The 25,085-nt window shown below is 35.2% G+C and overlaps 1 protein-coding gene across 2 annotated transcripts in view; it reads right to left on the bottom strand.

Annotated features, from left to right (window-relative positions):
• The window catches only part of NUDCD1 (NudC domain containing 1), an 81,885-nt gene that overhangs the window by 9,641 nt on the left and 47,159 nt on the right, over positions 1-25,085 (bottom strand). Inside the window, exons 5-8 of one of the 2 annotated variants that reach the window (XM_049854580.1) lie at positions 23,425-23,607; positions 19,648-19,855; positions 13,546-13,690; positions 9,971-10,096 (exon numbers count right to left, since the gene is read on the bottom strand). In XM_049854580.1, coding sequence (XP_049710537.1) covers positions 9,971-10,096; positions 13,546-13,690; positions 19,648-19,855; positions 23,425-23,607 — 662 coding nt within the window. The remainder of the gene's footprint in view (positions 1-9,970; positions 10,097-13,545; positions 13,691-19,647; positions 19,856-23,424; positions 23,608-25,085) is intronic. The other variant, XM_049854581.1, reaches the window with a different exon arrangement.

Raw genomic sequence — 25,085 nt, 5'->3', positions numbered from 1 at the left:
CTTCAAAGACGTCCATGTCCTTATCTCCTGGAAACTGTGAATATGTTAGCTTAAATGGCAAAAGGGACTTCATAGATATGATTAAATTAAGAATCTTGAAATGGGAAGATTATCCTAAAGTAATAACAGAGCCTTTATAAGGGGGAGACAGGTGGGCCACAGACACAGAAGATGATGTGACAACGAAAGTAGAAGGGCAGAGAGACAAACTAGAAGATGCTACAGTGTCGGCATTGAAGATGGATGATGGGGTCACAGTCAAGAAATGTGGGCAGACTCTAGAAACCAGAAAGGCAAGGAAATGGATTCTCCCCTAGAGTCTCCAGAAGGAATGCTGCCCTGACCACCTAATTTTAGGACTTCCAACCTCCAGAACTGTAAGAAGATAATTTTATGTTGTTTTAAGCAACTAAGCTGGTGGTAACTTGTTGCAGTAGTAGAAAACTAACACACTGCCTACCTCACAAGACTAAATATCTGTTTCCTCTAAAAGTTCACACATCAGAGGATTCTGTCTAAAAGAAAAGAAAGTCAAAATTAAGATCACGAAAAAAGGTGGAATTTAGTTACAAAGAAAATAATCGGTTTTGGCTACAACTTGGTAGACGAAAGCCAAATGGAGCAGCAAATAATAAAGGAGGAAAAGAATGGTTGCTTGGGGCACACACACTGCCAAAGGAGAGAAATGGCAGACAGTAGCTATCAGCACTGGAAAGAACAGAAACAAACCACAGAAAACCAGAAATTTTTAACTTAGCGTAGGAGCAAAGAGCCCCACTTAACTTCAAATGTCCCTAACGGTATTCACACAGAAATGTACGACATAGTTATTAATGTTCACACCAATGACCTTCAATAAAATGTTACTTTCTCTTCAGAATGCTCTATATAAGACGTTGGGGAAACAATAAATTTTAGCAAGGTTCTACCAAAAAAAAAAAAAAAAAAGAGGGCCTTAAATATAATTTTGGCACATAAAAGGGAAAGAATTATTTAGACAGTTCACTTATTTGGAAAACTCATTCCTTGTTAATGCCAAATAAGTATCTTACTGCTTTGCAAAAAAAAAACCTCTTGAACCCATAAACCCTTTGGACAATAAAATATAATTCCACATTCCTTTCACTGCCGTGTTTATTACAGAAAAGGTTATATTTATCTTTGAAGTACTAATAAAGGCTACGTTTAGAGTAAAATATTCTTTAGAGAAAAACTTTAAACATGAATTTCAAGTAGTTAACTGATTTTCTTTGTAGAATTTTAGGGGCCCTGGTGGCGCAGCGGTTAAGTGGTAGGCTGCTAACTGAAAAGGTCAGCGGTTCAAATCTACCAGCACTCCGTGTGCGAAAGATGTGGCAGTCTGCTTCCTTAAAGATTTATAGCCTTGGAAACTCTGGGGCCATTCTATTCTGTCCTACAGGGTCGTTATGAGTCAGAATCGACTCAACGGCAGCGTTTTTTTTTTCTTTTTGTAGAGCTTTAGCAATTAAAGACTTATAAAGATTAAATGTCAAAGTAAAGATATTTAACTACTTTAATCACTGCAATTACCAAATTAAATAAAAAAATAACATTAAAAACAGGTTCTATCTAGTCAGAAATAAAGTGAATCTAAGGAAGCCAGGTTGAAAAGAAACTTTGACAAGAAACTTTCATTCCAAATTAATATTCTGAACACACACAGTTAATTGCTAGAATGATTTTCTCCATATTTACTATGCATAAAGTACTGAGCTAAGTTATATCTACTACCTTGTTTAACTTTCACTACCTGAGAAGTAGGAATACAATCCCATTTTATAGACGAGAACACTAAAACTCAAGAGGTTAAGGAATTTTAGTTAAAAAGCTAGTAAGTGGTGGCTGGGATTTAAATTCAGTTTTGCCTCCAAAGCCCACACATTAATCAACACACTGCATGCTCTCCCAAACTCCATTTTATACTAGTTATTATGTACCACAAGAGCACGTCCCTGGTTGGGCATTACATCAGATCTGGTAATCCAGATATTATAAAACACGGTCCATATTCTTTTTTGATCAGTTGTGTCGACAAGCTGTTCATGCACAGTGTGTTTAAAATTGATGTCTGAAGTAACTAAAAAGAAGTCTTATCAAATCCTGACTTGCATTTTTGTTTGAGTATCCATTCATCAACAAAGTTCTTAATATAGATGAAATGGACAAATAAATCTCAAATAAATTAGTCATACAAAAAATAGATTACAGATATAAAAAGAAAATAGTATGAATACTTATCAAGTCTCTACAAGGGTAATAATACTCTAAGAACATTAAGCTCAAAAGAAACAGAAGAAAGTTAAACGTCGACCAACTCAAATATATAAACATTTAAAATGTCATTAAAATAGGAGGAAAAAAGCAAATGGTAACAAGAGAGAGTTAATGGGAAATGTCTACAATATGAACCACAATCAAATCACATGCTATGTAAGGAACTGAAAAGCAGGTTATGAATAAAACAGAAGCTCCTACCAAAAAACCCAAACCCATTGCCATCGAGTCAATCCTGACTCACAGCAACCCTCTAAGATAGAGCAGAACTGCCCCACAGGGTTTCCCAGGAGCAGATGGTGGATTCGAACTCTCAACCTTTTTGGCCAGCAGCCAACCGCTTAACCACTTGTGCCAGCAGGAAGGACTCCTACACGAGCAGACAAAATTTGTAAACATACATACATCAATACGAGTCAAAGATGCTCAATATAAAACTCACGTATCTCACATATCGATTCACACACATTAAACTGGAAACACAAAAAATATTAAGTATATACCTTCACTTCCCTGCTTTAAGGGCTCTATACTCTAGCCATGCCAAATTAGCTGTAATATTTCAAAAAGAACCATAATCTCTGGGTTATTACACAAGTTTCAACTTGTCTGATACAACCCTCTCTCCGTACCTAACACACACAATAATTAAAATTATAAACATGTATTTACTTGCCTGTTTTCCACATTTAGCTGTACAATCTTTAAAAATAGAGACTGTTTTGATTACCAACATATCTCCATATTTAAAGTACTCAATATATATTTGCTCAATTTTAGTTCAGCTGCAGTAAAAGTGGTGACCGATGAACTGCTCCAATAAATCAGGCACTTTAGTCTGAGGTCAAAAATTCAACATAATGAAGAAAATATGCAAGAATATATTTAATGCTGATATTTATAATTTCCAAAATTATGGGAAATAGAAATCCATTAGGGGTAATCGTATTTGGTGAATATGGGGCAATGAATTACTTAATATGGCCCTTTGACTCACACACAATGATTGAGAGGACCTATTTTTTTTTTTATACAAATAGGGTATATGAAACTTGTGATGGTTGGGGTTATCTGTTGGTTTGGCTAGGCCATGATTCTCAGTATTGTGTGGCTGTCCTCCATTTTGTGATCTAATCATCCCCTATTTTATGTGTTGCAAATCCTAATCTCTGTGAGTTAATGAGGCAGGATTAATGTTGGGTATTATCCTGAGTTACAACCTTGCAGGACTTGAGTCCCACTCTTACTCAAGTCATGCCCTTCCCTGGGCCTGCATTCAAGGTACATATGTGTCTGCTCTGGTGGGGCTCTCTTATATGTGTCTGCTCTGGTGGGGCTCTCTTATATGCGTCTGCTCTGGTGGGGCTCTCTCTCAGCATCTGGATGCTGTGTTCAACGCATTGTTTGACCTCTGGTTCTTGGAACTTGACCCAGTGGCATGCCATCTGACCTGTAGATTCTGGGATTCGCCAGCTTCTACTGCCCCATGGGCCAGACTACCAACTCACCTGATACACTTGCTTCTGCAGCTTTGTGAGTCAGCAGCCTGTCATCTAGCTTGCTGATTTGGGTTCATCGGCCCCTGCAGCCATGTGAGTCAGGATAAGCCTAAGCCTGACCCATGGATGCGGGACTTGCCAGCCTCCACAACCGTGTGAGCCATTTCCTTGACATGGTTCATGAGTTCTGTGAGACACTGCAGTGAATTACAGAACCTAAAGATGGAAGGGAGGCTACTGAGGAGGGGAGGAGGAATTGATGTTAAGAGATGATGGAGTGGTACAGCAATCTGGAAAAGCTGGACATTTGGGACATCTTTAATCTCTCTCTGCCTCATAGGAACTAGCTTTGTGCTGATTCTTTTAAATTATTCATTCAGTGGAATATATTAGTATTTCAAGAAGTATGGACACGTGTTCTTCTGTAATTTCTAAACAGGTAAATTAGTGCCACGCTATGTAAACAGTTAATGGCATGTGCGATAGCTGAACTCATGTTTTAGATGAGCCATTCTTAAGGGTGACATGCAAGGACTTAATTTGCCTTTTTTACTGTGTATAAATTTGTATAGGTAGTACAAAAACAAGAGAAGGTAAAATTGTTAAGTCATAGTTCAAACCATGGCAGCAGCACCAAACCACGCTATACTAACAATAGTCATTGGATTCTTCCCTGCTACATACTAGCAGTAAAGGCAATGCCAGTTTCACTTTAAAAATATCCTTAAGAAAGCAGTATTATTTTGATTAAATCTTGACTCTTGAGTGTCTGTCTTTTTACTACTCTGTGCGACTAACTGGGAAGCACGCACAAAGCACCTGTGCAGCATCTTGAAGTACCGTGGTTGTCTCAACGTAAAGCGCTTTTTGAAATTGTTTGAGGTGTAAGCACTAAAACAGTCACTTCCTAAACTTGGAATATCATCTTAAAACAACAACTGACAAACTATGGTTATTCAAAATTCTGTATTTTGCATACATTTTCTCAAAAGTTAATGAAGCGAGCCTGTCAATTCAAGAGAACTTAAGAGTATTTGTTGCCAATGATAAAATATGAGCTTCTGAATTCTGGAAAATGTGTATCCATCACTGTGAGGACGGCAGCTTCCTGATCCTTAAAGCTGTTTCTTGTGAGATGGGTGGCAATACTAACAAATGTGGTTTTAAATATTGAATAATAAAATGAATCAACATTTAGCAAATCTGCATAACTCAGAGAACTAACATTTAACATTTCCAAATGACCAACATCACGCATGGATAAAATACCCATTCAAAGTGTCTGAGATGTTCTGGTGGCACAATGGTTAAACAGTCAGCTGCTAACCAAAAGGTCAGCAGTTCAAACCCACCAGTGTCTCCATGGGAGAAAAGACATGACAATCTGCCCCATAAAGATTTCAGCCTAGGAAGCCTTATGGAACAGTTCTACTCTGTCCTACAGGGCTGCTATGAGTTGCAACCATCTCAACAGCACACAACAACAAAGAGTCTGAAAGACCGATGGATTTTAAAGGAATAGTATGATAAATTTGCTGATATGGTCTCACATTCCACATTGCAACTCATGTTTAAGAAATTACCACTTGTTCAATTTTGGTATAATATCAAAACACCATATCTGAAAACAATATTTAAATATTTCTCCATTTTCCAATTATACATCTAAATGAGGCTGAAAATTTTTCATATACTTCAACCAAAATACCATATTACAACAGATTAAACACAGAACCAGATATGAGACTTTAACTGTATTCTATTAATCCAGACATTTAAGGAATTTGCAAAAATGTAAAACATTGTCACTTTAGTTGCCAGTTTTTTTTTTTGCTTTGGAAAATGCACTTGTTATTTATGTTAATACATATTAGGTTATTTTTAAATAAACTAGTGTCGCTACGAGTCGGAATCGACTCGATGAAACTGGTTTTTTTTTTTTTAGTATTTTTTTAATTTCTTAGTTTTAATTCTAATATGGTAAAAAAAATTTTCTTTCTTTTTTTTTTTTTCTGTTTTACTGAGTTAAAAGGGTGTCCAGGGGCCATACTCTTGGGGGTTCTCCAGTCTCTGTCAGACCAGTTAAGTCTGGTCTTTTTCTGTGAGTTAGAATTTTTTCTACATTTTTTCCCCCATTCTGTCCAGGACCCTCTATTGTGATCCCTGTCAGAACAGTTGGTGGTGGTAGCCAGGCACCATCTAGTTGTGCTGGACTCAGTCTGGTGGAGGTTGTGGTAGTTGTGGTCCATTAGTTCTTTGAACTAATCTTTCCCTTGTGTCTTTGGTCTTCTTCCTTCTTCTTTGCTCCAGACAGGGTGGGACCAGTGGAGTATCTTTGATGGCTGCTCACAAACTTTTAAGACTCCAGATGCTACTTACAAAAGTGGGATGTATAACATTTTCTTTATAAACTATGTTATGCCAATTAAGCTAAACGTCCTCTGAGACCATAGTCCTCAGCCCTCAGCCCAGTAATTCAGTCCGTCCAGGAATCTGGATGTATCTATGAAGCTTCCGTGACCTTGCCTTGGTCAAGTTGTGCTGGCTTCCCCAGTATTGTGTACTGTCTTACCCTTCACTAAAGTTATCATATGGTAAATTATACACACACACACACATATGAAGGACCCCAAGGAGCTTAAAAGTATACAGTACTGAGACCAAAAAGTTAAGAAGCACTGGTTTAGATACTTTCTAACTATATTTTCTTCCAATATAATTTCTGATCCTGTCCTTATCATTTTTTTGCAAAAATTAGTATGTACAGTACATGCCTTTTCTACCTTTGATAATATTAACTCAAAATTATCTGTTTGTAACTCATCTGCTTCTCATCTCAATGAGCTTATTTATAAGTTGCAAATATTCTTTTTAGCTGTTTCAGTCACTGGAGCAGCATCTGATGAATATCATCTGATCTGAGAAATCTACTGCAATTTGATATTTTTAATTATCCTGTCACTTTGTGATTGCTGAAGTCTTTTTCTATTTCATTTGAACACTACAGGTCACTGTTGCACAACAAAAATATAATGCCAGCCTCATATAAAATATTAAATATTTAGTAGCCACATTAAAAACTAAAAAGAAACAGGAAAACTTAATATATTTTATTTAATCCAATCATATCTAAACAATTATCATTTCAACATAAAATCAATATAAACATTTATTAATAATTTATATACATTTTTTCATATTGTCTTTAAATCTAGATGTGTATTTTCCACTTACAGCACATCTCCATTCAGACCAGTCACAGTTTTAAGCAATCGATAACTACCAAACGTGCCTACTGGCTGTTCTGGACAGCACAGCTCTAGGTAGAGACAAAAATAATTACTCTACAATTGTATCTGCCTTCTGATCTGAGATTTACAACCCAGGGACCACATCTTACTATTTTTTCTTCAAGGCTGATATTTAATATTTCTCTCTTTTATTGTGCTGCTTCATATATTCATTTAACATTTTATTTTCCAAAGGCCAAAGTCTAACCCCAATTTCCATTTCTTTCAGAGAATTTTATATTTTAGAAAATCTGTCAATTACAATATAGAGTTTTGACCTTTGTGTTATACTACTTTTTCCCAAACTACAAGGACATATACTGACCTTTCCGTGTACAGGTAAATTTCAATTTGTCATGAAAGATAAAATCAAAAAGAAGAAGGAACTTGAAGTTAGTATTTTAGAAATACTTAAAAGGTAAGATTTAGAGAACAAGACAGGTAATAAAGAAGTTTGGTTTGGTTCCTAAAGTGAAAGTATCAATGAAACAGCCAAATTTCAGTCCTCTCCATTTTCTCCCTCCAATGACAAGTTGGCTACTTTTGACTAAAAAAGCTATTTTGATCAAGCAGACCTTGACTTTCACATACTATTCTGAAACACCAAATCTGCCTTTAAAAAGCAGATGGGCTTATTTACTTATCTGTTGGAAGCTGTTCCATTTTCACCCACTCCATTTATACCAGAACAGCAATGTTGGTGCATTTTTATTTTACTGTATCTTGCCAATATTTACAAAAACAACTAATAATAAAAAAGAAAGCGCTATTAATTCTGAAAAAGAAACTTGGTCTCAAATTTAATCCAACTGAGACAAAGATAAGAATCATTAGTTTTAATCACATACTATTTAGACTTACACCAGATTGAACATTCAACTGTGGTTAAAAAAAATATGTACAAAATGATGGAAATGTTTCATAAATACTGTCTCTAAAAACTATGGTGCAGTGAGGAGTTGCTTATATATTTCTTAACTCTGAGGCTAGAAACTGCTTATAAGATAGAAGTCTACCATTAATGTTTCTTAGGAACACATTTTTTTCAGAAGCAGAGAACTGACTGTACTGGCTTTGGACTTCCAAACTGCAGCTTATGATCCTGGTGGTTCAGGGAAAAGTATGGAAAAGAATACTAGAAATCTGCAGATCTAGTTTCTACTGCTGGCTCTTTCTCTGATCTCATCTAACCTTCATCTACCTGATCCTGGTCTAATCTACCTATAACATGAGGAAAATGAAACACAGACAGTTCTATAGATCCAGAGTTTCTTCAAAGTTGGCAGGATGTCCTTGTTCACTATATTATATTTCTCCCTCGCTCCGATATCTCCATCTATGACACTATGCAGAAAAGATGCACTGGTATGATACTCCAGCTTCTATATATCCCTAGGGAATAAAGCAACCACTGGTTTGTAAGGGTTGGTATCTAACTGGGCGTATTCTGCTCAGTTCTATCACTTTTTCTTCCAAGGAGCTAGAGTCCTAAGCGAATGCTAAACTGGTTCAGCATTGCCTTTGACTGTGGCTAAATCTGTCAAATTCTAGGGTTTTGTGAACAAGTGCACTTGGCTCTCATACTGTAATTTATCAATTATAAGGGTTTTATTTTGGTCCCCTTCTGCTACTCCTTGGTTATGTAAAAATTAAAACCTTCAGTATGTGCAAAAATATACATAAGAAATCCTTAATAATTACTATTTACTGAGCTGTTACTATCAGGCAAATGCAGTAACTCAATAATCTTCCCAACAAGTGCCTGCAGATGGATATTACCGTTGCTGTCTTACAGCTGAGGAGCCTGAGGCTTAGGGCAGTCAAGTGACTTGCTCAAACTCACAGAAATTAAAAGTGGTAAAGCTGGAATTCAAACTCACCTCAGACTCCTAGCTCTCAACTCCAAGCAGCCTTATTTTTCCAAAAAGATCAACAACAATTGAGGGGAAAAAAAAAAACATCTGTATGAATGACAAAAAGGAGCCCTAGTGGCGTAAACCGTTAAGCACTAAGCTGCTAATGGAAAGGTTGGCAGTTTGAACCCTTCCAGTGGCTTCAAGGAAGAAAAGATCAAACAAAAAGACTTTTACTTTATGACTCATTAATTTGACTTCTATAACTCTTTATTTCATAAATACCCCTGAATAGAGAAAAGGATTCCTATAACAAAGGGATTTTTTACAAAACATTGTCATGAATGAAGCAATTTAAAAAAAACTTGTTAAAAATATATACTGTAATCTCTACAATAACCACTAAACACATACACAGACACATACACAGTAATAACTTCATAGTATTATCCAATTACTAAAACATAATCGAATAACGAGAAAATGTTTATGTTTTAATGTTGAATGAAAAAAGCTGATTTTAAAATCATACAAATTGCAAGATCACAATTATATACAAAAAGAAAACGGCATGAAAAGAAGCCAATTGAAAGGTATTAATATGCAGTAGTAACAATTCAATACCAGTATTGGTTTACTGGAGGGAGGGGTTAGAGAAATATGCTACTTTACTGAGTATCAAAAAACAGAACTCATTGCCATTGAGTTGATTTCAACTCATGGAGACCGCATGTGTTACAGAGTAGAACTGCTCCATAGGGTTTTCTTGGTTGTAATATTGACAGAGGCAGATTGCCAGGCTTTTCTGCCATGGTACCACTAGGTGGGTTTGAACCTCCAACATTTAGGTTATGAGACAAGCACAAATTGTTTGTGCTACCCAAGGGCCTTACAGAGTAAATAACTGTCAATCAAGCCACCACACTACAATCCAAGGTATCTTCACGAAACATGTATTTGGTCTTTCAGTTATCTCATCTGAGTAGCTTAAATTTATTTAAAAACTTTAGAAATACCATTACCAAGAACTTACCACATGAGTAGTTTTTAATGTATTGCCATCAAATCGGCATAAACTGGAACTCTCTTCAAAGAAAATATCACATTCTTCTAGCTCTTGAGCGTTACAGGGAGGCTTTTCTTTATCTGGATTTGGATTCTTAAACCAGAAAATAAATGAGTTAATAAATGATGATAAAGAAATGGGTTTTTATATTAGAAATGTTGAGATTACAACAATAATTAAAAACTAATTTCAGACCCACAGCCAGTGAAAACATCATCAAAAACAGCAGAAATGGCAAAAATGGACATTAAAATAGCTATTATCAATGCATTTTCATATGCTAAAAGATATAAACCATGAACATGATGATAAAATAGAAAATACATATATAAAATTAAGCTTCGAGATATGAAAACATAATATTTGAAATGAAAATCAAAAAAGATGGGACTTGACAGCTGATTAGACATTGCAGAAGACAGTGAGCTTGAAGACACAGCAATAGACTATCCAAAAAGAAGTGGAGACTGAAAACAAAAAACAACAACAATAAAAAAAAAAAACCTAGTTAACTGCACAGCAATATTAAATGGTCTAACAAGTTGGTAATTGAAAGAGAAAACAGAAAAAAAATTTCAAGAAGTAATGGCTGAAAATTTTTCACATTTGATGCAACTGTAACCCCACAGATCTAAGAAACCCAAAGAATCTCAAGCAAATCAGTTCTTAAATTATAATTGAAGTGATATATTATTTGAAGCCTAGCAAGTGATAAGTTGAAAACATTACCGTAAACTCAAGAACCACTAAACATAAATATAAACATACACACATTCACACAAACAAAAAACATAGAGATATAGCTAATACACCAAAAGTGGCAATAAAATAGAATCATAAAAGCAATTTCAATATGCTCCATTGCTTAAATACAAGGATATATATGCCTCACAGAGAAAAAAGATCACAATTAATAAATTATACACATACGTGTATATGCCAGAAATACAATCGTAAAACAATTGACCAAATGTCCACATATCTAGTTTGGCAAAATAGAGTCATGTTACTGGGAATTGAATGAAATGACCTCAGAGAGTCTGTGAAACTAAATGGTTGGGATTTCTGGGACATCTTTGTAATCAAAAATCTGTCCATGCCTCAGCTGGGATATGGAGCCACCTGGTGCTGCTGACCGTTACAGCTTAAGTATCAATGGGGACAATTTTTGTTGCTGTGGCTGGAAGAGAAAACAATTCTAACCATCTCCCAGTTAATTGGTGCCCATTTGTCAGATTCATCAAGGAGATATGTCCAGGTGAATAAAGAACACACCCTCCACATTCCCCTTTCCCAGAGACACAGTTCTCTGAAAGGCTTTCACCTCAGTCACGCCTATTCCTCCATGATCCTAGCCATCCTCCCCTCACATACATACACATACTCAACTCAGAAAAAAATTTTAACCTTTCCCCATTTGAGAATGGGGGCTGGGCAGAGAAGAGGAATCAAGAGACAAATTATCCAGGATTTGTGTTATCACAGGTTGTGCTATCATGAAGACTGAGTTTATTATCATTTTTATAGTTGATACAGTATAATCTTGTCAAATTTCTTTGAAGAAACATACTAGTTTTATTACAGAAATTATGCTTTAATTTGAATTTCACATGTATCCTTTAAAAGTGTAATCTGCTTTAGCCCTAGCAGATAATCCCTTAAAGTTAAGGAAAAAATATTTATGGCTCTGATCTCTAATTAGACTTTTTCTATTCTTTAATAACACAATGGGTTTGAATTCATTTAAACTGTGTTGTCTAAGCCTCTGTGTGGTAATGTTACAGCAGCAATGGGAAGCTAATACAGCCCTTCTAGCTACCACCTATGCCCAGTCCCAAAAGTCAATGGTACATTTCAGTTTTCCATTACAGCACCCCCATCCCATCTCTTGGTACCATTTGTTTCAGTTATTCTTTGCTGTGTAAAGTCACCCCACAACTTAATAGCTTAAAACAATGACGATTTATTATTTCTTATAATTTTGAGGTTTGACCAGCCAGTTCCTCTGCTTCATGTGATATGAAATGGGGCACATGAACAGCTGGAAGGTTCAAATGGCTTCACTCAAAGGGCCGCAGTTCATGCAGGTCTCTAGCTCAGAGCTTAGCTGCGACTGTTGTCCAGGGACCCAATTTTCTTCCATACGGATCTCTCCAAGTGGACTTGGGCTTCTCCATAGCATGATGGCATAGCATGAAGGAACAGTGAAGGTATCAAGCCACAATGTACAAGTGTTTATCAAGACTTCTCCATTTCTATCATGCTTGCTAATGTCTCATCAGACAAAGCTGGTCACATGGCCAAGCCCCGAGACATTGTGACAGAGAAGAGATAATACCGATCTTACACAAACACTCCAGGAAGCATGGCTCCTCAGGGGCCACCAAAGCAGCAGTCTACCGTAAGTACAAAGTATGATATTAAACAAACAAAAAAACAAACCTACTGCCACAGAGTCAATTCCGAGTCATAGCGACCCTATAGGACAGAGCAGAACTGTCCCATATGGTTTCCAAGGAGCAGCTGGTAGATTCGAACTGCCGACCTTTTTGGTTAGCAGTCAAGCTCTTAACCACTGTGCCACCAGGACTCTATTAGTATGATATTACTTATATATAAAAAAAAAAAAAAACAGGCAAAACTAATCCACGGTGATGAAAGGTAATAGTGGTTACCTTTGGAGGTAGGGAGAAAGCTAGAAGCAGAAATGACAGACTTCTGGGGTGCTAGTAATATTTTATTTCTTGATCTGTGTAGTAGAGTGTTTTTTTTTTTTTTTAAATATGCAAAGGTGTATAGTTATGATTTGTGCACTTTTCAGAAAAAAAAATTGCCTTTATGTGCAGATGACATGATTATGTTTTTTCAAAATGTAACAGACACACGGGTATTCTAGTATATATAACTTTTTCAAAAGTATCAATATTCATTTGAAACCATCACGTTTAAAAGGTAATTAGCAGCAATTATCTACAACCACAAAACAGACCCCATTAATACACTATTATTATATCCCCAGAGCCTACTGCAATTTGCTAAATGAATGCTTAAGGGCAAGGTAGCCTGCATGGTTTGCTGTGACAACAGGGCTATAAAATCAATGAATTCCAGTTATTGCTGAAATTTCCAATTGTCGCTGGCAAACATGAAACTTGGTTTCTCAATTTTGGTCACGTTTTATTTTGGCAGACATTTACTTTCAATATTCTAATCTTTTCTATCTTAGGATGCAATTAATTCTACTGTATACTAATTCTTCATACAGTCTTCCTCATTACTATAATTCAAGATAGCAATAAAACAAATACTATACATGTGCTGACTGACATATACATACATATATACATACACACATACCCACACATTTATGTATATAATCTCAGGGTGTAAGGAATGAATACTTTAAGCCATGTTCAAACATCAGGTCAGTAGTACCTATGACTTTTAAAACAAGCAAACTAAAGTTTGAAAAACATGGCATAATCCTCATACACCATACTTCAGGACCCTTGGAAAGTCACACAACTACTTCGATTGCTTACCAGTTCTTCAGAGGTCAAATGCATTAAACGTTCAGCTATTGCAGCACACTGGGCTGAGTCCCTTATGAATTCCCCTTGTTTATCTCCAACTATTAGCTCTGGCCATGTCTGGCCTTCATTCTTCTTAATCAAAGAAATTTCCAAGCTAGAAGTTTAAATGAAAAAAGTGATGTTACATTAAGCAAATATGCAAATTATACAATCTAATATACAAAAAATATCTTCCACAGGAACTGCCCCTCTGTTGTCCCAGAGGATGTTTTACTAAACATCTTGTTTATTTTACCTTTGCATGTGATAGAAAACCTTTAATCCAAGGCTAAAGAACTTGTATTTAATAAGTAAACAAGGAAGCTACCACCAGAAATTTTTCAAAAGACCATTATAAATATAGTTTTTGAAAAATCTTTTAGTATGAATGTGAAGGATGACTTGAAGAGGGTAATGACTGGAAAAAGTGATACCAACCAGAAAAAGTATTGTGTAGCCCAGGTGTGTGCTGTGTTGCAGAATTTAAGTAATATGGAAATGCAAGCATCACAGATCTATGAGACATTTTAGGGGAGTGGGTCAGGTAAGAGGGGTCATACAAAGTTAACTGGAATGGACCTGTAGCTAAGGGTACCTGTTCCTGTAGGGGACAATTAACTTTATTTTCACAGACGAGTAGCCATACTATTTGATTATTAATCTAAAGAGCAGGCAGGTTAAAGCAATACAAAGTTTTAAATTATACACTTTAAAAGAACTGAAAAAAGAAATTAAATGTGGTCTCTACTAATTTATTTAAAACCTAAGGCTGTGCATTTAAGCTGTTAAACACAAATTACAAATTGCACTAAAAACGGCCTGTCAAGGAACGGCCATCAAGAACTGATGCAGCAGGAAAGGGAGAGCGCTGAGCCAGGGCCGACTATGGACATAGGAGAATAAAAAGTTGGGCCCATGTTCCCCTTGAATCGGAAGCCAAACCCAACCAAGCTGTTTTCAGAAGCAGCCCTCGCTGTGACACAAAGAAAAGTGGGGTGGTGGTAGGGGTAAGTGCTCTACAGAGCGAAGCAAACTTGTCCGTGTGCCATTCTCTACACATGAACCATACTAGCCCATGCCCTGAAACACAACTGCAAGCAAACAATTGCAAGAATATAATAATAACTATTATCATAATTATCATAATCATAATTATCAAATAGAACATTCAAACTTATCAGCTATTCTTTTTCAAGGCTGTTATTTTCACCACCTCATGAATTAATTATACTATTTTAAAATTTCCTGAAAACTACTTATTTTAAGAGACTATACAGAATAAAATCTTAGGTAATATGAGGTCCTATCATTAGCATTGAAAATTGTCACCACAATTGATAACGCTCAAATTCAGTTATATTTATTAAGGAAAAATTTAATCTTGATGATAACAACAGTAACAATAGTAGGTGATAATGACAACAAAGGCAGCTTATATTTGCCTAATACTAACTATATGCCAGATGCTCTCTTAAGTACTTTACCTGTTTTAACTCATTTAATGTTCACCAAAACCAAATAAGGTATGTACTATTATGATGCCTTTGAATGATGGTGTTGGCAAAGAACAATGAATATACCATGGACTGTCAGAAGAAGGAACAAATCTGTCTTGGAAGAAGTATACCCAGAACGCTCCTTAAAAGCAAGGATGGCGAGACTTCGTCTCATATACTTTGGACATATTATCAGGAGGGACCAGTCCCTGGAGAAGGACACCATGGTTGGTAAAGTAGAGGGTCAGCAAAAAAGAGGAAGACCCTCAACACAGTGGCTGCAACATGGGCTTAAGAATAATGACTGTGAGAATGGCACAGGACCAGGCAGTGTCTTGTTCTATCATACACAGGGTCACGATGAGTCGGAACCAACTCAACGACACGTAACAACAACATTATCTCCATTGTACAGGTAAGAAAAAAAGGCACTGAGAGGTTAAGAAACTTTTCAAGGTCACAAGCTAGTAAGGCAGTCTGGTTCCAAGTACTGCACTACTCTGTCCCTCTGTAAATGTATACGTAAACAGCTATTAAGGAATTTTTACCTAGTGACCAGACGGTAAAAATACTATCTTTAGTCAGTTGCTAACTAAAAAGGTTAGAAAGAGTTCATATGATTTCAATTATACAATCCTTTTAGCATGACTGCATTTCCACATTTTAAAAATATTGTCCTACTATCTGCTTCAACAAACGGATGCAGTGCTGGACGTGCTCATTCGTCTATGCCAAGAAATATGGAAGACAGCTTCCTGGCCAACTGACTGCAAAAGATCCATATTTATGCCTATTCCCAAGAAAGGGGATCCAACCGAATGCGGAAATTATAGAACAATATCATTAATATCACACGCAAGCAAAATTTTGCTGAAGATCTTTCAAAAGCGGCTGCAGCAGTATATCAATAGGGAACTGCCAGAAATTCAGGCCAAATTCAGAAGAGGACGTGGTACCAGGGATATCATTCCTGATGTCAGACGGATCCTGGCTGAAAGCAGAGAATACCAGAAGGATGTTTACCTGTGTTTTATTGACTATGCAAAGGTATTCGACTGTGTGCATGATAACAAATTATGGATAACGTTGTTAAGAATGGGAATTCCAGAACACCTGTGCTGATGAGGAACCTGTACATAGATCAAGGGGCAGTTATTCAGACAGAATAAGGGGATACTGCTTGGTTTAAAGTCAGAAAAGGTATGCGTCAGGGTTGTATCCTTTCACCATACCTATTCAACCTGTATGCTGAGCAAATAATCCGAGAAGCTGAACTATATGAAGAAGAATGGGACATCAGGATTGGAGGAAGACTCATTTACAACCTGCATTATACAGATGACTCAATGTTGCTTGCTGAAAGTGAAAAGGACTTGAAGCACTTACTGATGAAGATCAGAGACCACAACCTTCAATATGGATTACACCTCAACATAAAGAAAACAAAAAATCCTCACAACTGGACAAATAAGCAATACCATGATAAACAGAGAAAAGACTGAAGTTGTCAAGGGTTTAATTTTACTTGGATCCACATGGACTCAACACCCATGGAAGCCGCAGTCAAGAAATCCAAAGACACATTGCACTGGGCAAATCTGCCGCAAAGGACTTCTTTAAAGTGCTGAAAGGCAAAGATGTCACCTTGAAGACTAAGGTGCACCTGACCCAAGCCATGGTATTTTCAATTGCATCACATGCATGTGAAAGTTGGACAATGAATAAGGAAGACTGAAGAACTGACACCTTTGAATTATGATGTTGGCGAAGAATACTGAATATACCATGGACTGCCAAAAGAATGAACAAATCTGTCTTGGAAGAAGTACAACCAGAACGCTCCTTAGAAGCAAGGATGGCACGATTACATCTTACATACTTTGGACATGTTGTCAGAAGGTACCAGTCCCTGGAGAAGGACATCATGACTGGTAAAGTACAGGGTTAGCAGAAAAGAGAAAGACTCTCAACAAGGTGGACTGACACAGTGGCTGCAATGGTGGGCTCAAACGTGGCAATGATTGCGAGGATGTCGCAGGATTGTTCTGTTTTGCATGGGGCCCCTATGAGTCGGAACCGACTTGACAGCATCTAACAACAACAACACCCAAGCAAAAAGGAACACATAACGTCATACAGAATAAACTTCAGATTCGTTAAGAAATCATTCTAAAGTTAGATAAAAAAAAAAAGGAAACATTAATTATTGGAAAAATAGAGACCTGAACAATCAAGTACAGAAAATCATGTGTTTTTAAACTAACAATACCACCTACACATCACTGTAATTATCTTCTGTAACATAAAGTACTAATCAAGCACCTCAGATTTCGTGGGAAAATAATTCTGGTCTAGGTTCATGTTTTAAATGCTGAAAGTATTTTCATGAGGTCCATCTATTTCCCTCAACTTTTTCTGGATTACTGCTTGATAACTTCCATTTAACAATATGTTCTAGATGCCCTCAAATCTCACACATTTCTAAAATATGATTAAATATGTGCAGATATATTTTTTAAAGATTCTTTCAAATAACTGAGTTTTTAACCTGATATATTTAAAAATGTAACTAAGTCATGACACATCTCCAATAATAAAATGAATTCAGGATACCAGCTTTTAAAGCTTAAAATTTTTTTTGAACTAGACATATATTTCTTAGACACCTACAATTTAGACTTTTATTAAAGACTCACATGGGTCATACTACTACTACTCAAGAACTATAGTCAGCATAAAAAATATCTGTTTTCCTTCATGCAACATTAACCTGGTGGTCAGAAGATCTTTATTCTATTATTATAAATCAACCAAACACCCATTTTCTGACCAAATTTGATCATTTTTAAATTGAGTGCCTAATACTATTAATAAACCCATCAATTAATCAATAATTACTTAGGCTTGATCTATTATGAAAGAAACTCATCTCATTAATACCAATGATTGGGAAGCAAAGTATCTGGGACAACAGATTTACAAAGGGGCATAGCAGTGAGAGTGGAAGATAATATTTTTTGTGAAGTAACTTTAAGAGAAAACTTTTGTTTACCTTTTTTTATACACTCCGTTTACTGAGTTATAACTTACAAATGATAAAATTCTCAGATTTTAAAGGCAGAACTCACTAAGTATCACAAACGCATACCTGTGTAACCCAATGAAGCTACTGAACATTTTCACTACTCCAGGAAGTTCCTTTGTGCCCTTTTACAGTCAATTCCCTGCACCCTAGAAGTAGGGAGATAGTGTAGGGAGATAGTCCCTACTATTCTGATTTGTATCACCACAGATGAGCTCTACCAGTTTTAGAATTTTATACATGTGGAATCATAAACCACATAATTTCTTTTTTTTTTTGGGATCTGGCCTTTTTCACCCCACGTGTTTCATTCATTTACATTGTTGTCTATATACCAGTAGTTCATTCTTTTTTATTGCAGAGTAGCATTCAGGTTTGATGTGCAGAAATTTTTTGTTTTGATAAACTTCATAATTTTTTCTTTTATGTTTACTGTTTTATGTGTGTGTGTCCTGAACACAGAATTCACAAAAAATACATAAATGGCCATATACAGAAGAAAAAGTATCTATCCTCCACAATTTTCAAAGACATTTCAATTATTCCACCTCTAGGAATTTTTTCTTCAAATATATTCCAACACATTTGAAATTATACTGATATAAAGTTACTGTACTAAAAGACTGAAAACAATCTAAATGTATAATAGAGAACTGATTTTTTAAATAATAGTGCAGTTGATACAGCAAAATGCTATGAAGCTATAAAAAATTTTAATCTTCATGTATTCTTTATGGAAAAATCTCTAAAATTTATTGTTGGAAGTAAACAAAAGCAAGCTGTATAACTGTGGACAGTATGTCTTAAATGCAAAAAGGACTATATATACTATTTGATATGCATAAAATACCTCTGGAAGGAAAGTAATAATAATGGTTGTGGAGGGTGAGAGGATGCGTGACTGGAGGGAGGCTTCTCAGTGTATACTTTTATATATTTTAAAATCTTTCAATAATGAGAAGGTATTATCTAGTCAGCAAATTAAAGAAAAAAGATATTCTAACTAAAAAGCTTAAAAATTAAGATATATATTTTTTACCTATCAAATTTGCAATTATTATTACCATTATTGTTACTATTATATCCAGAGTGGGTAATACAAAGCACTATTATATACCAAAAAAAAGCAATCATTATAATGGTAACTTTAACCTTTACCACAATTATGCTCTTTGATCCAATAATCTGTTGCCTTTGAGTCGATTCTGAATCACAGTGACCCGTTAGGACAGAGCAGAACTTCCCCTATACAGTTTCTAAGGAACAGCTAGTGGATTTGAACCACTGACCTTTTGGTTAGCAGCCATAGTGCTTAACCACTATACTACCATGTCTCCTTTGACCCAATAATTCCACATTTAAGCATCTATCTTAAAGAAATAATCAGCAATACAAAAAAACAAAACTACTGTAATTCACCTTTGATGTAATCACTGTGGAAAGGAGGAAAAAAAATAAACAAAAATTTAAATATAAATAAAACTATAAAAATACCCGTTATTTTCTTTAATTATATATGTACTACTTTCACGATCAATAGATGAATAGAGCTTTCCTTCCAAAAACAGCTGACCCTTCAGCACAATGCTCATGTGATCAGGCAAAAACTGGACTTGAATGTCCTCCTTGGAAATGCCTTCTGGAAGCTGGGTTGTTACTGTCAAATCATCTTCAGTCTGTTGCCAGTAATACAGAGGTTCTACTGGGAAAAGAAAAACGCTTTATGTAGCAAGAAATGAGACTGGAACACAAAAACCTAACATACGAACACTTATCTCAAAGAATATTAGCATATTTTCTAGTAATCAGCTAATAAATAATAATAATAAATACACACAGATCTTTCCAGTGAATTTTCACTTTAAGAGTTGTAGCAACTGCATTCAACGTTTTCCTCTTCCTGTCTTAGCTAATGCTCCACAAGATAAAGCACCCAAAAAATACTGACAGCAATCCTTTACTCTCATTCTTCTCCTTCCTCCCTAATCTTCATCCTTCTGTTCTTCTCCTTCTCCTGTACACACACACACACACCCACACCCACACCCACACAGTGGATTCCAAATTTGAAAGAATACCAAATATGTCGTAAACTGTCTGATAACAAAACTTTCACCATTTTGATTTGCCACCATTAAGGCAATGTAACTGTGATACAGGAGATGATATATTTGGTAGGATATACATACACACACAAAGATGCATTTTCCTTGTAACATATAGCTGTTGACTATCCCACCCAACAAGTTTGCTGCATGTAAGCAATATCGCAGGAAATTCAACGGCTGTCAGCATACTCAGTCTAACTCCTAAGTAAAAGAATCTCCCTTCATCTCTGTATCTCCTTGGCCTATCTCTCAGAAAGCAAGCTACTAAAGAAATATTTTTTAATTCATCATACTGTAACTATGGCAATAAGGAAACAAGGTTTAAAATGTAAAAGAAATAAATATTTGCTAAATAGCATCCATAAACATTGGTTTGTCTACCCTCTTCTTGGGTAAAAATAAAACATAGTGGCTAGGGATAAAGGCTCCAGGGTTTGCCAGTCTTGAGCTGAATCCTGGCTTAACTATTTATTAACTTTGATAAGCAGCTTTAATCTCTGAGCCTCATTTTCCTAACCTATAAAATAGGATAGTAGGATATTCACATCTCATAGAATTGTTGACATTTAAGTGAGCAAATGCATATAAAACATTTAATACTAATCCTGATACTTAAATATATTATAAACTCTCACTAAATGTGGCTTTGTTTGTTATTTTTTAAAATCATTTGCATGCTGTTTTATATAGAAACTTCGGGGGTTCTTGATATTCTCAAAGATATAACTATAATGTATTTTCCTGAATGGTCACTTTTACTTGAAGTTAAAAAAAAAAAATTACTTTAACAAACATGATCCCAGTATAAAAATGAATATAAAATCTACATAAATTTTTAGGATAAAACTGTTATTTTGGGGGTATCACACTGATTGAATGGCCTATCAGATCCTTTCTCCACTGCCATTACAAGTACTTTTAATGTAAACTTAAGAGTAAAAGTTTGAAAAACAGCTCAGAAGATTGACAACTATAAGCTCCATATGGGCAAGTGATTTGTTTTATTCATCTTTCTTCTGTAACAGGTAGCAGAGCAGTTTAAATATAATAACTTTTGTCAAATAATGGAAGTGGGAGGAGTCGGAAATATCTCATAAGCTTTTAGTATAAACTAAAAGCCATGGAAGCACTAAAGAGATTTTGTTTTTTTAATCCTTCCCCCAAAAGTAAACCCAAAAAATTCAAACTCATTACTGCCAAGTTGATTCCGACTCATAGCGACCTTATAGGAGAGACCAGAACTGCCCCACAGAGTTTCAAGGCTGTACTCTTTACGGAAACAGATTGCCACATCTTTCTCCCATGGAGAACTCGGTGAGTTCAAAGTGCTGATCTGGTTGGCAGCCGAGCGCTTAGCCATTGCACAACCAGGGCTCCTTCAGAAGTATACAAATGCCTTAAACAATTTTCTCGACTGTTGGTTGATTTGAGTTCCTTCCTATGCCTTTAGAAATAGATTTTGGTCTTTAAAGAAAGTATTACTAATTATATTATTATTGGAAACCCTGGTGGCGTAGTGGTTAAGTGCTAACCAAAAGGTCAGCAGTTCAAATCTACCAGGCTTTCACCGGAAATTCTATGGGGCAGTTCTACTCTGTCCTATAGGGTCGCTATGAGTCAGAACTGACTCGACAGCAACGCATTGTTTTTTTTTGTTTTTATTATTACGACAATACCAAATAGCTAATAGACAATACAGTTTCTTGAGGTTTACAGAAAATGAAACTAATATATACTTAGAATGAGTGTTTTAAAAAAGCATACTTATTAACAAACTATCCATAATTTTTTAAAATTACAACTTTTTGCCATTATTTTTGTGAAAATCCTACGACAAAACAAAAGATAAAAGAAACTCCCCAATAGAAACTGGGTAAAAGAAATCAAGCGAGGGCTGTTCAGTGGCGGGAAAACAAAACTGTAGGGCATTAGGACTTTATATCAAGAGAATGGTCATAATAATGAATTCAAGAAGGATGCAAGATATAATGTTAGAGTTCAACAAGGAAAGACAACACCTGCACTGGTACTTAGTGTTTTAAACACACGTTGTATCCTACCTAGTATGTCTTAGAATTACACAGTCCTACACTAGCAGAACAATTCTAAGGATTAAGACATTCTTTCATAGTTGCTCACCAAAGGTGTTCTAAAGGGCAAGTGATCTAGAATCATGAACAGCTATTCTTCGGAGAGTTTAACACTATAATTAAGAGAATCCTGGCATTTTTTCAGAAAGGAATCTTAGAGATAATCTAATCAAAAACACATCGCATATGAGGAAGAAACAGGTGTTGAGAGACTAAATAAAAGACTGCCAAGCACAACTCCTTTGTATTCAGAGGTGTATATATTTATAAGCCTAGGGAAAATACTTTTCAAGTGTTATTATATTAACATTTGCAACATTTTTCAAATAATTTATTTAAAAAATCTATAAAAATATAGAAATTAAATGTTAAATAGTTTAAGAAAAAAGTTGATTCAATGAGTAACACGTACAATTGTTAAATATTGTAAAAATTGCAGTTAAGTATACTTTTCTCTGCCTATAAACATCATAAATATGAACAATAATGATTAAGGAGGGATATTCTCTTCTTGAACAGCTTTAAGTAAAATATATTCTTTCTTTACAAATAAAAATTTCTTTTAAAAGACATTTGTTATTCTTTTCATCGTAAAACACGATCTCCATTCGTTCATTCAACAAAGTGAAAAACTAGTGATTCTAACTTCTTTTAATATGAGAGGTAGAACATCTCCCTTAGTATATACCAATAATAAGTCAAGTTTAGCTTATTTTAAAGAATTAAAAATCATAAACTTCCCATCAATACCAATAACATACTGGCTTCTCAAATAAACACCTTCAGCACACAGACATTATTTATTCAATAAACATTTATTAAACATAGAACTAGGTAAGTTAATGTGCAGATTTTTAAAAAACATTTTTGCAATTACAAAATTATTAAATCGGTCACACTATGTACTTGGTATAGTTTACAAAACACTCTTCTGGGAAACATAAAGGAAAAAAAAAGAAGCATCTAAATCTTGCCCTGGTAGAACCCATAACCTAACCGGGAAGATAAAACAGACATAAATATGTATGCACATACATATACACAAGCTCTATGAAGATGATAAGTAATATTACCTTTGATTTTTTCTGACATGTTTTCATTCTTATTTTCTTCAAGATCCTGACCAGTTTGAACAAACTGGAAGGACTTGTAAGAAACAATCATTAGACCATTTCCACTGGGCTCAAGAGCAGCATAATGTGGCACTGACTTTCCACGGAGAATGTCACGCTTAATTATTTCATATTTTTTATTATCTGTGGGAAAATAAAGCATTTTTGAACAAAATATTAGAAATAACTTTATTATGAAAATATCTGTATATTCATGTTAATTAAAATGAAATACTTTAAATTTAGCATTAAAAGGCACACTATTTATAATCTTTTCATAAGAATAAAAACTTTACAACTTGAACTGTGAAAATAAGTTCTTATTTTTAAATATTGGGTCTGATGAAATTTGCTTGCTTTAAGTTGTGCCATCCAATACTGTAGGAACTAGCAGCTGTAAGTACGTATTTAAGTAAAATTAAGAATTCAGTTCCTCAATCACACTAGCCACAATTCAAATGCTCAAAAGCCACAAATGGCTAGCAGCTACCGTACTGAACGGCACACTTAGAAAACACATCCATCTCCAGAAGGTTCTATTGAACAGCAGTACTCTAGGCTTTGAAAGTGATGGGCTGAACTGGAGTATCAGCTTTTCCTTGACAACAGCCTATCCAGCTTCCCAGCAGGTATGTATAGAAGGTACATCTTCTGGCAAAAGCCACAAATTGAACATAAAGGGAAAAGTGTGCTGTGGACTACTTTTCTGCCTGTTCCAGGCATTGATTAGGTGTTTTCTTAAAATGAAATATGTTCATAATAAAAATGAGTTTCATACACACTCAGAAATCTACATGCCTATTGTCATCAAATAATGGCACTTAAACATTTAGAGATATAAACAATTAATTGGATCCTAAAAGTTTTAGGTATATTAACTGAATTTATTCTCCTATGAAAATAGGTTACTTTTTCCTTAAAAGTATTCACATATTTCAGCTGATTAGGTACATTAAATGATTTTATTCTCCTGTGAAAATTGGTTATTTTTTCTTTTAAAAAATACTCAAACATTTCAGGTGAGTCCATTCATACCTTTACTTACACTCTGTTACTCTGTTAAAGTGGACTGACTTGTAAATTTCATATTGAATAGTCAAAAATTACAACTCAGTGTCATATGAGTTCTATATAATAATACAGTAATAATACAGCCTGTTCGTCTCTATCATTCTTTTAACTCTAAATCCTCACCTACATTCATTCATTTCATAAATATTTAAGAATAGGCTTGGAATTTCATGACTGAACTAAAAACTCCCATACTTTCTCCCTACGTAAGAGACCGTACATGCAGGGCAAACAGTCCTACCTATCTTTAAAGAGCCCAAAATTTGACACTTTTATTTTCTAGGGTGGCTATTGCCAACATGTGTGGAACAAAAAATAACAGATGCGTCTCAAAAAATGAATTCCATTGTAAAATAAGGCTGTGAGATGCTGCAATTTTTTTTGGGGGGGGGGGCTCAGAAATTTCAATATGCATAATGTTTAATGGGAACCTTGTATTCCACATTTCAAACTTACTTTATCACAAAATATAATTTGTCAAGTGTTCCACTAAACATAGCTTAGGAAACACTGCTCTGTTAGGTTAATTTGAAAAAGGAAGAGTAGAACAA

This window comes from Elephas maximus, chromosome 15, assembly GCF_024166365.1.
Source record: "Elephas maximus indicus isolate mEleMax1 chromosome 15, mEleMax1 primary haplotype, whole genome shotgun sequence".
NCBI classification, from domain to species: Eukaryota; Metazoa; Chordata; class Mammalia; order Proboscidea; family Elephantidae; genus Elephas; species Elephas maximus.
Note: the sequence above shows the minus strand (reverse complement) of the source record. Positions and strands in the feature narration are given on the sequence as shown.